At 46.1% G+C, this 17,196-nt stretch overlaps 1 protein-coding gene across 2 annotated transcripts in view; it reads right to left on the reverse strand.

The window, feature by feature from the left end:
• The window catches only part of LOC136663726 (adenylate cyclase type 9-like), a 28,674-nt gene that overhangs the window by 2,230 nt on the left and 9,248 nt on the right, over window positions 1-17,196 (reverse strand). The window contains exons 3-11 of one of the 2 annotated variants that reach the window (XM_066640608.1): window positions 15,781-15,885; window positions 12,612-12,829; window positions 9,762-9,864; window positions 8,219-8,427; window positions 5,175-5,334; window positions 2,218-2,366; window positions 1,763-1,804; window positions 1,067-1,108; window positions 279-320 (exon numbers count right to left, since the gene is read on the reverse strand). In XM_066640608.1, coding sequence (XP_066496705.1) covers window positions 279-320; window positions 1,067-1,108; window positions 1,763-1,804; window positions 2,218-2,366; window positions 5,175-5,334; window positions 8,219-8,427; window positions 9,762-9,864; window positions 12,612-12,829; window positions 15,781-15,885 — 1,070 coding nt within the window. The remainder of the gene's footprint in view (window positions 1-278; window positions 321-1,066; window positions 1,109-1,762; window positions 1,805-2,217; window positions 2,367-5,174; window positions 5,335-8,218; window positions 8,428-9,761; window positions 9,865-12,611; window positions 12,830-15,780; window positions 15,886-17,196) is intronic. The other variant, XM_066640609.1, reaches the window with a different exon arrangement.

Genomic DNA, 17,196 nt, shown 5'->3' on the forward strand with positions numbered 1-17,196 from the left:
GCCACAAAGTGGATGTGGGCAGAGTCTCTTTAGGTCTCAGAAGCCAGAGAGCAGCTTTGGAGATCTGGAAGGTGTTTTTGGCCTTGGAGCCCTGACTGGCACGTCTCCTGGGCCCTGCCTTCCTCTGGAACCTACATCTGGCACTTCACACTCTGGAATGCTCTCCACTCTGCTCATATTTCACCAATATAACCAAGTCACTGCTTCTTTTTCAAAAAGCGTATGTCAAAACCCAAAGGGACCATCGCTCAGAATGGGTACCGCATGGTAATTCTTACCTGTAGTTTTGTTCTGAATCAAGATGGGGCAGTTCTGTGGAGCTGAAACCCAGAGGTAAGAAAAAATTAACACAAAACCAAACACAGAACGATTTCATACTTAACTGAGTTTATGATTCATGCAAGAGCTTGATCTACATTTGTGTTTCTGTCACTTCAAGTCCTAAGAACATGGATGCTGCTTGTACGTAAGCATCTTTATGCTGTCAGATTAGTGTTGAAGAGATGAAAACACTAAAGACAAACGATGATCAAGCTTGTATACAGAAGAGAAGCACACACTTGCAGCACACGCATCACAGCTCCAGATGCAACACTGGCCTAGCTTCTTTTTTTTTAAAAGCAATGTTCAGACATCTAGCAGACTTATTTAGTGCTTTTCTAAAAAGCCAGCTGTGTCCACTCCAATTCTGAACACAGCTGGGGTCAGGACAGCCATAAGTGCCTTTACATTACAACCCAGGCCAGCCAATCCCCACTCTACACAACCAGGTTTGGCTCACAACAGGAAGAACCTGTGGTTTCTGAAACGGATTCTGCAAGGACAGTTGAGTGCCTGACCACAAAGAGGGCAACTGCAGCTTCATAGTGGACTCACCACCCAAATTATGCAAGTGTGCATGCATCCACACAAGTGCCCTTTGGACATATAGGGCTCTTTGTCCAAAAAATGCTACAGCTTGAATAATCCTCAAAATGTTTTTTAAAAGGCATGCTGTGGCACTCCATTAAGGCCCCTGACAAACTGGAAGTAACAAGACACATCAGGAAATGGTATTTGTGTTTACCTGAAATTCTGAAGAGAACCAAAGTTGGGAACTCTTGTGAAGCTGAAACAGAAACACAAAGATACACGTATAGGACATTTTCCATAGCAGTAACTACTGCCATTACTTGACAAACTAAACATGAGAAAAAAGGACTAATGGACCCCCAATCACCATATCAGGAAATCCTTTCGGTCTTGACAGCCATGAGCCTCATGCTCTTTGCTGCCTCTGAGTCCATTTGTACAACACCTTTCCTACACAACACAGGAAACTATGGTCCCCAGGGAAAAAGACGGTCAAGAGCATCTGTAACATGCACAAACTGCCTGCCCTGCAGGGATTAGAATACACCTTGTAAGAACTGGGCATGATTTCCCGCTGTATGCTCTCTAATTTCACACAGCACTCTGATGATTCATGAGGACACCAAAACCTCAGATCCAGGGAAGGTCTGTCTGCAGTTAGAAATCTCACTTGGCTGCAAGCATCATGCCACAAGACCTCTCATGCAGAAACCTCACTTTTCTCCATAGTCTTGGTGAATGTCACCTTTCAACTAATGGTGATGAGGAGGAAAAAAAGCAAATGCTTAAGTCTTGTGGTTGCAAAGGAGATCTGAGAACACTGCCAGCTGATGTAAGTCTGTAAGTAGCAGGCTACCTGGCCCAGTAATAACTAGAGATTTCAGGAAGGCCAATATACGTTCATGCTTACTTAGTGTTCTGGGCGGAATCAAGGTAAGATTTCTGTAAGGAGCTGAAACCAGAACAGAGAATCCATTAACAAAAGCACCAAACAAAATCAGAGTAGCCTCTTAGGACTTCAGAAGTCATTTCAAACTGGAAAATGTGAATTCCCCATGGTTGCCACCCTCCAAACCCAATTTGCTGGCCCTCTTCCCCAAGGTCTGAAGACATTCCAGGACAAGATTTCAAGGACAACACCTGCTGATTCAGGTGGTGGGTCCTCAACTGAACCACAACAGCTGGAGAATCTGCTTCCAGGTAGAATAGAGATGGGTCAGAAACAGTACTATTTTGCCCGATCTGGTTACGGATGCTGTCCAGGACAACTCCTCCAGCCAAAGGAGGGCACTTTCCCAAACTTGGAGCAACAAGCAGTCACTGGTTGTACCACACTCAAGTCAAGCAACATTCTGTGAGGCTCACCTGTCAGGGCAGAGTGGCACATAGAGCAAGATAAGCAGGACACCTCCTACAAGAGTCGCCAGAGATGATCTCATCCAAGAGCTGAGTTGGCAGAAGTTACAGTACTGGACAATGGTGATCAGGATTGCAGAACACATGAACATCGTATACTGCCACACAGAAAGACAGCAGTCAGTTGTCTGAAACACCATTATCAACCATTAATATGGAGAAAACTACCTCAGAAACATTTGCATATTACTAGCTTTCAGTTCATCCCAAGGTCAACACAATAGTCAAGACTCAATAAGCAAGAGGGCCTCCCAAAAGCATCACTACTACCTCTCCTCCATCCCCTGCCATAGAATTCCATACCCCCAAGTTTTTACATGTCATAAATACTGTATATGAAACAAGGGAAGTGCCAAGTTATGTGATGTATCTCAATTCCTCAAAAAGAAATTTAGTACAGTAGTACCACTGCATTTATTTCAATTTTTCAAAATATCCAGGAGGAAAATATATTGGTCTGCCCAAGAGAGAACCCATATTTCCAGGAGTTCCCCACCTATACAAACAGACACTTACAAGCTGGCAAACAGAAGGGCAGAGATAGTAGTTGGGGGCTTTTGCCAAGCCCCTTGGAAGCTAGTAATGGCTGCACCCAGCTCTGCATTGTGATCCAAGTAGACAAAGAGGCAGCCAACACAGAATTCTGCCCCCACTAACTAGACAAGTTTATTAGGGCACCATCAAACTACAGCTTCTCAGAGTCCTGTTTTTGCAGACGCTGGAGCAGAGTGCAAAAATAAGATCTTGGAAGTGTGTCGGGCTATCTTTTGTCACTTTAAGGCAGAGTGGGTGTGGAGTGTTTCAGTAAGAAAGGCTTAATATTCCCCCAGTGGCTGCCACAGGAAATCCATGCCTGAACCACCCCCAATTTTTTAAATGCTTTTTGCACTAATCCTAGTGCAAGGAGAAAGGGAGCAACAGACATATTTGTGCTGTAGCAGGATGTCAACACTGCAGCCAGACTGGGACCCTCAGATTCACAAACAGGCTCACAGCATTGCCAACAGGCTTCAGCTCTCTTTCAATGTCTGTTTGGCCACAGCATCGTCAATGCACTGAACGCTGCTCCACTGCTTATTCGGAAAGAAAGCATTGCTGTTGCCCAAGATGGGAGGAAGCCAGGTTTGGATGCAGAGTGCTTTATGTCTCTGCTCGGTCTCCCCACCACCTCCTGCTTGCTGCTACTGGGAAACATCCAGCAGTCGGATGACAAATCCATTCCGAGGTGCTAAAAAAGTTTAGGATAACTGAGGCTAGGACAAGAAAGCCCCATTCAAAGACGGTTCTTCATATTGATCCTCTGTGGGGAGAGCAAACTATGAGTTTGGGAACATCCGTGGAAGAGAGGTCCCTCAATAACCACTAGTCATGACAACAATGCATGGCTTCCGGACTCAGTGGCAGCCTGTCTTTGAGGGAGCAATGGCAGGAGAGGACTGGAGAAGATGACAGATCGCTAACAAGACAATCAGAGAAATCACACACCAATCAGTCTAAGCAACACCCAGAAACAGATTATTAAACAAAATGTCTGAGAAAACAATGGGGTAGTGTCTAGGAGTCAGCATGTCTTTGCCAAGGACAGGTCATTCCAGACTAGTCTCATCTCCTTTGGTGGAGTCACTAGTCTGGCACAGCATGGGAACAAGGCGGACAGAGCGCACCTGGATTTCAGCAAAGCATTCAGCAAAGTCTCCCATGGATAAAATGACAGCATGCGGGCTGGATGGTCCTACTATTGGGTGGGTTCAAAGCCACCGTTTGAACTACTGTTCTGAGTGCATTGCTGAATGGTTCCACGTCAACTTGGAGTGAGGCATGGAGTGGTGTGCCACAGGGCTCCATCTTGGACACCATGCTGTTCAACATTTTTCAAAATGACTTGAATAAAGGGGTGGAGGGGATGCTGATCATGTGTGCAGATGACACCAATCGGTTGGGGGCAGCCAACACCTTGAAAGAGTGGATGGGATTCATGATTCATAATGATCTGGAATGCTTTTCTTGATAAAAGCAAATGAACTCCAGCGACAGGCCTTGAAAACAAAATGAAGTGCTACAGAGACAAATATGGAGTCCCGCACATAGGAACAAAACAGTCAGAGGCACAAGTGCAGGATGGGGGAAACCTGGCTTGGCAGCAGTGCACAGAAGAAACCCTAGTGTTTTTGTGAACCACCAGCTGAATGCGAGTCAACCCCAGAATGCAAGTCCTCAAAAAGCAAGTGCACTGCTGGGCTGAACGCCCAGAGGCACAGAGTCCAGAGCAGGTGCAGTTCTGGTTCTGCTCTACACTGCACAAGCAAAACCTCGCCTGGAACCCTGTGTCCACTTTTGGGCACCACATCTTAAGAACACCACTGATCAGCTGGAGCGGGATCAGAAGAGGGCAGTTAGGATGCTGAGGGAGCTGGGCACCAAGTCCTAGGAGAAACGAAGAACGCAGTGTGTTCAGGCTGGGGGAAGACTGAGGAAGGATCTGGGGAAGAAGAGGAGGCCTGTGACCCCTGAGGACAGGGCTAGAACCAATGAACTGGAAACTTTCAGCTAGACCTGAGGAAGCATTTCTTAACTGCAAGAGCTGCCTGGCACTGGGGCAGCTGCAGGCCCTTCCGCATCGGAGGTTCTCCTCAGGTCTAGGCAAAATCTCCCCCCCGTAGATTTCGACCCCTCCCCCCCCCCGGGAACTAGAAGGCCACCTGTAAGGGATGCTGCAGTTGCCTGGATGCTAACATCCCTTCCAACGCTAACGTTCTACAAAAGATGCCTGCCTCTCTCTCTGTCTCCCCCCCTCTCATGGACTTCCCACAGGCAACCTACAGGCCAATGTGGGAAACGGGATGCTGGATTGGATGGGCCTCTGGTTCTGCTTGTTAGGTCACAACATCCAGCACAGCAAAACTTACATAGATGTTGGTTTCAAACTCAGAGGTAAAGTGCGAGAAGACTGCAAGAGCAGGAAGGGAGATCAAAATGGCTCCAATTAAGTGTCGCAGTAGCCAGCCAGCAATCACCTCCAACAGGCACTTGGTACAAGCCATCACGTCCTCCAGAAAAAACACCATTCTGGAAGCAAACACAACACCACCAACATAGACACATTTTCCCAGAGCAGCCACTTTTAACCAGAACAGAACAAAACCCCAACATTTCAAGGCTTCCAAACCCACCCCTGCTTCGTGGCTCGTTCCTTGTCTCCACACTGGACAGCCCTTTTACAGTGCCCAGAGAGGTTTCCTCTGCTTGGTGGAAGGAGAGGATCAGGGAGGGTATCTCCTCCTGTCTAAAGGAGATAACCCCCTCAAGGGCAGGTGTGAAATGAGCAGAACAGGTAAGAATCCCCCAGGAGCAGATCACTCCCAGTTTTCTGGATGCACCACAGCTTGAGGCAGAACTGTATAAACCTGACACTGAAAGAACAGAGCAAGAAACTAAAGGAACCTTATCAACTGATGGTGAGGTAGCAATGACCAAGAGCACTGGTCTCATGGTTGGAGCACAGCTAGCAAGTCACCCCACCTCACAGGCAGAGACACGTCCCTGGACCAGCCTGCATGTCCTCTTTCCAACAAAAAACAGCCGTCACTGTAAGTGCCGATGGTGGTCAAGGAAGACATCCAGAGTGGCATCCGAGTCAGCAGCTCAACAAAAATTATAGGTGGGATATGTCATGACTGCTCTAAAGATGGGAGTCTGCAGAAAGAGGTCTCAGCTGAGACCAACGTATCTGGTTTGTGGTGTCTGGTGAAGGTGCAAACCAATGGCATGTGGCCTCTCTCATTTCTCTGCAGGACTGTGATAGGGTGAACAGGTCTGCAGTTGAGGTGTAAGGGTGGAGAGAAGAATGTCTTGCAGTTTTTTGTTTGTCCTCTGAGGACAGGCAACTCCCTGGTGGATGTTTATCAATGCTCTCAAGTGAAGAAGACCCCAAGGTGATTGTTTTGGGTGCGGCACAAATGAAAACTGAGTAGGGTTCACAGGTGGACAAGAGGGCCTAAAAAGGACAACAATGGCATCTCCATTCAACAGCCTCCCAAGAGGAAAACTAGCACAAGCACAGTCTCCATTCAAGAAAAGCCCAACCACCCCACCTCCTGGAAACAAAATGCACGGCAACAGAGAAGACAGGGAGCGTGCCATGTGCACACCGCCCTTCCCTTGGCAGCCTTTCTTCCCCCTCTAATTTTTCCCAGCTGCTGCTCCCCATTAGAGCTTCGGATCTGCATTTAGAAGGGTACATACACAATGGGGACACTGCAGGGGGGACGTTTGGAGGAGCAAGAGAGTTGTCAGGAAGCGTCTCTTCCCTCACCACTCTAAACAGGTCTGCAGTTGAGGTGTAAGGGTGGAGAGAAGAATGTCTTGCAGTTTTTTGCTTGTCCTCTGAAGACAGGCAACTCCCTGGTGGGTGTTTATCAATGCTCTCAAGTGAAGAAGACCCCAAGGTGATTGTTTTGGCTTTTTTGGAGCGTTGATGAGAACTCTATTATCCCTCAAGCACTCTAGAGCAGAGGGGAACAGTTGCTATGGAGGCAATCCCACACATTTAAGTCTCCCATGCAAAGATGCTCAGAAGGGCCGTAGAGCAGTGGTTCCCAAACTTTTTAGAGGCTCTAAGGGCTGTTGCCTGATTTATAAATGCCAAGGAATGTGGCTATAATAGTGACTGCGCAGCAGTGCTCTTCTCCCCATAGCAGCAGCTTGTTTAACTTTTGATGCACATCACCTAATCTGCCCTGACAGTTTAACAAACCACAAAAAATTGGGCTACGGCCCACTGGTGGGTTGCAGACCCACAGTTTTGGAATTGCTGCTGTAGAACACTGTGCCTGCTCTACATCTTGAAGACTGGATGATGGGGAAGAGAAGAGTGGCATCTCTGACCCTTTGCGGAAGGGTGGTCTGTTGGGAAAAGTATTTGCAATGAGGCTCCGTGGGCTTAAGGTGACAGAAGCCCCATGGGCAACTTGGAGGGAGGGAAAGGAACAGGCAGCAGCTCAATTGCACCCCTTTCTAATCTGCGTGTTACATTTGCTGGAAAGGCTTTGGCGGCTGCTTCATTTGTAAGGCTAACCAACTCCCTTGAATAGCCAAAAGCAGGTGTACCAAAGCTGTTTTTCCTCCTCCGGCACTGGGTGTGAACAGCCAATGTGGTGGTGGGCCTTTTTTGGCACTGCCCCACTCTGGATCCATAAGCACCTTCTCTGCCCCCTTTTTTTAAAAGAAGGCAGCCCCTCCCCCACTCCAATAAGATGAGAGAGAAAGCAACTGCCATCAGAAGAGGGGACCAAAGATGAAGGTGCCAGCCACACACACTGTCCAAGTTGGAAGGGAGGCTGTGCAGTTCAGCCCCATTCCACGGAGGCAACTATGACAGCAAGCAGCAAAGGGAGGCTAAAAGGAGAACCGGGTAGCCAAGCAGGCCCTGAAGGTCAGGGGAGTGCTTGCCTCAACAGACAGCAGGACAGGAAACCAAGAAGGGGCACCTACAGTGTTAGTTAATTATCCTGACTCCTAACTCTTGAGCAAGTGGATTACCCATCCTGGATGCCCCCTTCCATCAGTAAGGACCTGCTTTCTCATTTCCATACATGTGATGAGAATGAGCCAAGCCCTTAAACCGGAATTACACCTGAAGGGGTCCTAACAGATTATGCATGGCCCAGAAATACCCAGCAAATCTGAAACATGCCTGGAGAGTCCCATCTTCCCACCAATAAGATGGGGAAAGGAGAAGTCTGCTCGACAGGGATCAAGCAAGGAGGTTTGGAAAAGTTGCAGAGGCTTAGGCAAGTCTCTCTTTAGTCCCTTATTAAGTCTTGCTAAATATACTTGGACTGGATCGACCACTGCTGTGCTGATTACAATTGGAGACAAATCTTGCCTTTCTTGATATCCCTTGAGCATCCCCATAGTGACTGATGAAAGAGCCAGACTTCACTTTGTTTACCTAATGGAGACAAAAAGGGACAGCACCTCCAGCAGAATGGCAATGACTACCACAACCACCGCCGCAGGTGGAGGAGGGGAGGCAGCCATCCAGGGTTTCAGGAAGCAGGCAACAGAGAGAACAAGGAAGACTGTGGTGGACAGGAACACATCCAGGAGTGAACTAAAAGTTGCACTGGCAAAGGTTTTCACTGGTGCGTTTCTTATGACCTGCGTGGGAAAGAGGTGAGAAGGGTCACTGTTAATGCCTGGCCTCACCTGAAATGGCACAGAAGAGAAAGGATTTCACAGGAATTCTGTGGAATTATTACAGCACGGTCACAGTGACAGGGCTTTATAACGGGTTGTTAAGGATTCCTGAAGTCTGCAAAAAGGGAAATAGCTGCGTAGTTCAGGAGTAATACAGTGAGAAGGAGGCGCCAGGGACTTGGCAGAGCCAGCTGCTACCCTTTCTGATCAGATTAAGTGTTTGCATACACAAAATCAAACATCCGATTTAAGAGGATTGAGCTCAGCAAAATGTGCATAACTTGAGACATTCTGTGTACTTTTATCATGCCCTTGAGTTTGAGTCCAGCTTTATGGCTCCAAAGAAATCCTGATACCCAATTTGCAGAGCATCTTCACCACTGGGGGGCACCAAGCCTCCCCAGGAGTACTTTGCAGCTAGCAACACTTCAGGCAACAACTGCCAAAGAAAAGGCTGTCATCTCAGATCGGATAAAGAAGCCAAATCTGGAATATGAGAACTTGTTTCAAGCAGATGTGCACTGTGTAACAGCCAGACCTGCATGACCCCTGAATGAATGACTCCAAAACAAGGATGCAGCCAAGGGCAGGTTGCAAGCTGGGAGATGTTGGGAGCTGGATGCCAGAAATGGGCCAAGGACAGAGAACCACAGGCCAGTGCTGGTCAATGGACCTGCGATTTATCTTTGGAATAAATCACGTAGAACTGCCAGCAACATTCCCCAATAGACCCTCCTCAGGTCCCTCATGTGCAAGTGCAAAAGCAAGTTCAACTACCATTTGGAATGAAAATTCTAGCCAAATGAGGATTTCCTTATAAGCCTGCGGCACAAATGAAAACTGAGTAGGGTTCACAGGTGGACAAGAGGGCCTAAAAAGGACAACAATGGCATCTCCATTCAACAGCCTCCCAAGAGGAAAACTAGCACAAGCAAAGTCTCCATTCAAGAAAAGCCCAACCACCCCACCTCCTGGAAACAATATGCATGGCAGCAGAGAAGAAAGGGAGCGTGCCATGTGCACACCGCCCTTCCCTTGGCAGCCTTTCTTCCCCCTCTAATTTCCCCCAGCTGCTGCTCCCCATTAGAGCTTCGGATCTGCATTTAGAAGGGTACATACACAATGGGGACATTGCAGGGGGGACGTTTGGAGGAGCAAGAGAGTTGTCAGGAAGCGTCTCTTCCCTCACCACTCTAAACATTTTTCACTAAAAAAAATAAAGCCAAGTTGGTGAAACATCACGAGCATGCCATGTGCACCTTAGGCACAACTAGAGTAGATGCGCACACACTCACCTCTTCTTGATAGCTGCTCCGATAGGCCAGCTCCAAATCCTGGTCCAGGAAGTTCAGGCTCAGCTTGTTTATTGGTGGTTTAAAAAAATATTCATTCATCAAGCTAGAGGAAAGATGGAATTAACAGCTTCTATACAATTCTCCTTTGAAGAAGCAACTTCTACATTGTCTCATATCCAGGTTACTTCTTGCTAAGTTCTGGTGATCTTTACATATCTGACCCTTTGAAATATTAGGCATTTTCCTACTACACTAAAACCACCAGAAAATGTAGGGCAATATTTCTCAAACTGTGGGTCAGGACCCACTAGGTAGGTGACAAGCCAATTTCAGGGGTGTCGCCATTCATTTTAATGTTTTATTTTTGATACATTAGACTTGATTCTACCATGGTTTGTGACTGCATCTGGGGAATGTTACAGCTCTGTATTTTTAATAGGCAACAATCGACAAGCTTTTACCAATGATAGCAAAAGAGACTTACTCCTAGGTAAGAGAGGGTAGCACTGCAGCCTAGGATCGTTAAAAATGTTCCTGCTTGATGATGTCACTTCCGGTCATGACATCGCTTCTGGTGGGTCCTGACAGATTCTCATTCTATTCTCAGCACCGGCTCCAGGTGCTAAAAGTTTGAGAACCACTGATATAGGGATTGTGTCCCTGGATAGCAAAGCACTGCATGAAGCAGTGCTATAAGAGACTATAAGAGTCAGACAGCCAGGCAGTCCTGCCTTATCTGGTGCTTACTGGCCAGAACACACTGCTCTCATTGGCTACAGTCACTTTCAACCAACCCAGGACAATAAGAAAACAGTACTAAATGAAGCAGTATTATCTGAGCTATTACTCTATTCAATATCTGTGCTCTCTGTAGACAGGCAGACCCTGGGTCCAAGGATCTGGCATCCAAGGTTTCATTGCAACGCATTCTGGGGCAAGCCTAGGAAGAGAAGGGCCTCTGCGTGACCCAGAAGAGGCTGCAGGGAGCTGCCTGGGGCACTCAAAACGCAGCAGTTTCGCTGTGCAATGGTACAGAAAGCTCTTTAAGGGCTTTTTTCTTCATTTTCTAAACATTTCTAAAGTGTGTCCCCAATATCTGTGGATTCACAGGGGGGTCTGGAATGGAACCCCCATGGATATGGGGCCCACCTGTAGAGTATTTCAAGTAAAGAAAGCAGAAAATGCTTTGCAGAACTCTGTTAGCTACATCAAATGGGGACTTGTTCAAAACTCCAGCAAGACTGAAATTACAGTGACAAACAACTGCTGAGTGATCTACTGAGGAACATCAACAAAGAATTAGTTCCCAGAACAAAAGGTGAAACAATAATACAGTGTTCCACTCCCTCTGAACAGTGTCCTCTGAGGGACATAAAGTCCTATTCGAACTTTGGGACCGCAGGTAATTATTTGCGGGGGCACGGCCTGGAGTGGGAGGCTGTCCCAATAGCACTGTAGCGACTGTGGCTTCATGAGAACTCAGGGGTTTCCCCCTCACCTGCAGGGTCCTGCTGGCCTTGGGGAGGGTCTGGGAGGCTCACAGCCCTCTCTGTGGGCCTCCCTGATGCTAGAAATTGCTCCGTTTGGAGACTGGAATGAAGTTTTGGTTTATGCTCAAAAACCAGAAGTACACTGTGATCCCCAAACAGTTTTGCTTCCTTATGGTAGGTCATGACCCAACACTTTGGGAACCACTGATTTAGGTCATTTCTGGGTCGCATCACACATAGATTTTTTTTTACACTGCTTCCAATTATGCTGAAACTAGAAACAAGATTCTGCCACAAACACAGTTAGTGTTTGCTACACTGTTTTTATGTGAGGAATGAGCCATCACCACGTGTTCCTGATACAGCCAAAGAACTTTTGGAGGCTGCACATGTTTGTGCAAACAAGAAAATGACCCACAAACTTTTGTGGCATGGCAGTTAACAGCATCTAAGTTGGAAGTCCTCAGTTCAAATCTTGGCAGAGACACAGTCACTAAGCTCAGGTCACAATGAACAGACCACACCGACATTTTGGGTAGCTTCAGATGAACCACGAAGTACAGGAGCCCGCGGCAAGGAAAAAATGACTTATTAATTCTACTACCATCTTCAAACCACTTTACATACTTTTGTCATCTTTCTAACCAGAACAGAAAAATAGCAGCAACATTATCCTCACATTATAGCAGGGGTCTCCAAACTGTGTGGCCAGAGGGCCGCATCAAATATCTGGCATGGTGTTGAGGGCAGGAAAAAAAAAGTTTAAACATAAAATTTATTTAAATAAATTAGAGATGAAACTTAGATGAGTGAATAAATGAATGAATGGCTCATTCATTCAACCTCTCTGGCCCTTGAACACCCTCCAGACGCAACCAGAGCATAGTTCCAGTCATGTTTGGCCAAGTGGGCTTCATTGTGGGGCCAAGAGGCTTTCAGGGGGCAAGAGGCTGGCTGCGGGCCGGATAGAGGCTCACCAGGGGCCGCATCTGGCCCCCGGGCCAGGGTTTGGAGACCCCTGCTTTATAGCATAGGGCTGACCAAGCTGGCAAGAGTCGGCAGCTACTGTCCAGTCAGCAACTCTGCTGACAACGTGAAATTTGAATTGGGACTATTTGAGCTCAACAAGGAGTTCACCCTCTCAGCCACTATGCCATACCAGCTCTTCAAGATGGTGCAGACGACCATTTTCGTTCAGAAACGGGCCAAGCTGCAAAGTGTGCTGGAGAGACTCGCTAGGGCACCGATGTCTGAATGCCCATAGCCAGCAACCTCCTTCAACAAGTGCAGTCTGAACAGGTGGACTCTGACTGCCATCTCCTGCAAAACACATTTATAACTGGAACCAGCTCCATCTCACCTGTCTTCCTTAATTACATCCACAAAGTGGGCATCTGTTTTCTCTCTGATGTTTTTGAATCGCAACGGCAGCAGAGCCGACTGATCCAAACTCACTCCTACCCATCTTCCTTTCTCCTGCAACATTTCATAAAGAGATGTCTGGCTGCTGCTCAGCTTCTCCTCTTGCGGAGGGCTCAAAAGGCCATTCTGGGACTTTGGACTGCACCCTCCAGGGCCCTGGTTCAATCAGAGGAAAGAAGTCGATAAGCCAAGGGAGCTTGGGTGACACTTGTTTGCCTTCAAGGACTTCAGCCGCAGAAAGGTCTCAGTTCATATGTCATTCTGGATTTTTTTTGTACGCTAACTAGCACATGCAAGTTTGCAAGGACAGGCTGATAGGAATTATTCCTTCCAAGCACTCATGTGGATAAAAAAAACGCAATATAGCAAATCAATTTAAAAAACAAAGTTTCTTTGCTCCAGTGATTGAAAAACAGCCTTGCTGACCTTTTAACTCTAAGGTAAGAGTCATTAAGAAGACAATCCATCAGCACTTCACTCAGCCCCTCCCTTCACCAATGCAAAATGATCACATTTCTTTCAATGGGGAAAGAAGGGTGCTGGGGTAAGGGAGGGGTCCAAAGGAGAGAGAAGGATTGATGGATTATTAGCCTGCTGCCCTCTCTCTCCCTCATTAAGGAAGCTGTTGTTAAAGGACTGTTCAGTTTTTAAAACTGATTTTGAAGGGATGCATTTTTCCCCTTCTCCAGGGATCAGCACATTCTTTCTCATTTGCAGGGGCCATTCGTGTTGAGTCAAATCCGTGTATAAAAAATCCGTATATAAATAGGCTGGACCTGTAATAAAAAAGTCAGGCTGGTAGATGAAAACCTTGTTTTTTAAGCAGAATCAATAAACAATTATCTTACGATGGACACAGTTTCAGGGTATATGTCATAAAGACGAGTTTCCAAAGTCATAGATATGACAACTGAATTGAAGTATGTTCATAGATTGCATTTCACATTTAAATCCCACCCTTTCTATAATGAGTTTAGGGAAGTATATGCAAGGTTGAATTTGTGACATAGACCAAAAGATGATGACTTGCTTGAGGCCAGCTGGCGAGGCTCAGAGGTGAGTAGGAATGAGCAGAGGTGAGCTGCAAGGAAGTGCAAAGGATGCAGGTATCTTGTTGTCTTGTATGCTCCCTGAGGCATCTGGTGGGGCACTGTGAGATCCAAGAAGCTGGACTAGACGGACCTTAGGCCAGATCCAGTGGGATTCTTCTTATGTAGGAATCTAAACCCAGGTCACTGTTGTGCCACACTGGTTCTTAAGGTCATTAGCACCAGTACCCTTTTACAAGGGATCCAGTGGCATTGCTAGGGGGGTGCTGGCCGCACTGAGTGACACACAAGAGGGGGGTGACGTGCACTGGGAGGGTGACACGCTAAAATCATGGTGGTTAGGAGTAAAGCCATCGTGTTATATACCCTTGGATGCAGAATTTCGAGCAGAATGCAATGCAAAAAACTGGAGTGAAATATCTCCTTTCTATCAAAAGCTATTGGGGAAAAACCAGAAAACAAAAAAAATGCATGGAGCCCAATGGAAAGTGAAACCAAGGAGTGTCCTGCATTTACTGGTGCGTAGGTGAACATGCCTTAGTCCATATGAAAGGGCAGGCTGCGAGGAATCCAACAACACCAGAATGGTTCTGATCCAATGAAGATAGCCATTAAAAAAAACACCCAAGAAGGAGGTCCCTCCCTCCAACCTGGCGAATGTATTGAGCCCTATGGAAAGCAATACTAAGTCACATGGTCATGTTTACCCACAAGTAAGCAAATGTGCCTTGGCTCCTGAGCAGGTCAGGCAAAGGGAAATGTGAGGCCACCATGGTCCTGATTTGATGCAACTGGAGCTCAATAAATGCTGCAGAAGGCAGCCCCGCCATAAAAAGAATGAAACAGGCTTGACAGGGTAAGGTGAAATTTTTTTCTGTTTTAGGCTGCAGTCCTATCTACACTTTCCTAGGAGTAAGCCCCACTGACTATAATGGGACTTACTTTTGAGTAGACAGGCATAGGATTGGGCTCTCAGACTTGCAAAGCCAGGTGGGTCCTGATAGTGATATGCTTGAAATATAAGAACTTTAATTGAACTGGCTACTGGGTAGGGGTGAAAATCTTACTGATTCTTTTTTGGGGGGGGGGGTGTTATTGCAGGCAGGCTACAGAGAAAATTCACTTGGTGGAACAGGGTTGGCTTTCCCTTATTTATTGATTTTACTTTAATTTATTTATAATTATTTATTTTAATTTGCTTTATGATGGGTCTGTCATTCTAAGAAGTGGGTCCCAGTGCTAAAAATTTGAGAACTACTCCAATAAGGTGTTAGTAAGTTGACACTAGTGACCAAAATCACTAAAATCACAGTTTGCAAAAATAATACCATCAAGTTATATACCAATCAATGTGTAATTTCATGCAGAATGCGATGAAACAAACTACATTGAAATATCTTTATTCTATCAAAAGGTACAGCCAAAAAACCAGTGGGGGCGGGGCGATGGTAGATCACCACGCCCACCACCGAGCGTTGCCCCGCCCACTCAGGGGGTGACGCACTGGCCTCCCACACCAGGTGTCACGAACCCCACTGAAGGGATCGTCATCTATTTTTAATTCTTTAAGAGATCAATTTCAAGCTGGAATTAATCATTAAGATTAATTCATTCTTTCAGTTCTCAGTATTTTCCAAAGTCAATACAGCCCTAACATCAAAACTGAAATACTATAAAAGAGCCCTTGTCTCAGAGGTTCAAATTCTCTGAAGAATTTTTCACAGACACCTAAAATAAAGGAATGTTTAAAAAATACTCTCTGAAACTGAGAGACAAGAGAGGGTGCAAGAACGGGTCAACTCAGCTGAAAGCCACAAGGTTGTAGCACAAAACAATACACAATATTTTGCTGCAAAGAGCGGCCTCTCTTCCAAGAGATGCATTTCCAGTCATACCAGTACGACTTCTGGAAGCACCTACAACAGCTCTGAGAACGGAGACTGTCATTTAAACCCATTTTATCTCAGCACTGATCAGCAGGAGTGCAAATGCACACACCAATTTCTGCAGTGTGGAACTGCCTCTGTCAGAGAAGAGTGCAGGCCAAGAATGCAATACCTTTGTACTGTTTTTATGTTCATCTTGACATCCATTCTGGATTGCGCCTTCCTCTATACTTGTAGCATAGGTGGGTGCAAACATAATGTTGCATGAAGGGCATGTCTGGAAATTAAAGAGAAAAACATCACTAATATTATGCTTCATAACAAGCTTTTTGTCACTGAAAAAGCTGGCATTCCAGACCAAATACCAGAGGCGGCTAGAAGGCAGAATGGGATTTACGTACCTGCAGATTCCTGGTAATCTGCAGTGTTTTGCAAGGATTTCTAACTCCCAATATTTTACAATAACCATAAAGCCTTCTCCCCCTCCCCCCCCATTAGGCTGCTGAAAGCAAGGTGGGGGGAGAAGTATTAGTGGGATGAAAGGATTGCAAGCTTGGTTCTGGTACTAAAAACACATTCCTAGGTGGATCATGTGATCAGAAGTACCCTGCTTCTTACTTCTGTGTAAGAAGTCCATTCCCCACAATCACTATAGTGCACCTGACTCTAGTCAGCAGATTCTATTAGAATCTTGGGATTCTAGTAAAAGGCAAATCAGCTTCCACAATTCTGAAGTCTGCCCATTCCTGCTTTATAGCTTCCAGTATTGACAAAAGAACTCTCCCACAATGCTCTCTGCACATCACTCTCAGTAGTTATTTTTCTACCATAAAATTGGAACACAGAATGAAACGCACCCGAGCACACAAAAAAATCTCTGTTCAGAATGCCACCCATAGTCGCAGAATAAAGAGGGTGAATGCAAATAAAGAGGGTGAATGCAAATAAAGAGGGTGAATGCTGTGTATACTGAGGGTGAGCAAGAGAATGCAGGCAAAACCCCTCCCCATTCTTTCCCTAGTAAGAACACTGAGGTTTCAGCATTCTTAATAAGGGGGACAGGTGGGGCTTTTGGGATACATCCAGGCAGAGGCTGAACTTGCCAGCTCTCTCTTCTCCTCTGCATTGACAGAGTCCATGCTCTCTCATATCTGTACAAGGCCAATGACAAATCTGAAAGTTAAGACAATACTCTAAATACTTGGTAAAAAATACTTGGTAAAAAAAAAACCAAGGAGGCTAGTAAGTAGAAGCTTCAGAGCATTTTTCCCCTCAGTTTTTATATTTATATCCCACCTTTCAGCCAGTCCACTGGGGGCTTTCAAAGAGACTAGGAAACTGTTTCCACAGTTGGCAGCCAGTAACAGTAGCTCCAAACACATATATTAGTTCAGATGAAGTATTTGGGATGTTTTATAGAAATACGTAATGTCTGAGCCAGAGTTTAAGGTAACTTATTTCCTTGGCAAAATTAATAAAATCTCCAAAGAGAAAATGGTTGACACTTCACTGTATCAGCCCCAAGCAGGCAAGTGAACACCATCATTATTGTACTTAGTGAAAATACACAAAGGAGGAAGGCATGGCT

Source organism: Tiliqua scincoides, chromosome 13 (assembly GCF_035046505.1).
Source record: "Tiliqua scincoides isolate rTilSci1 chromosome 13, rTilSci1.hap2, whole genome shotgun sequence".
NCBI classification, from domain to species: Eukaryota; Metazoa; Chordata; class Lepidosauria; order Squamata; family Scincidae; genus Tiliqua; species Tiliqua scincoides.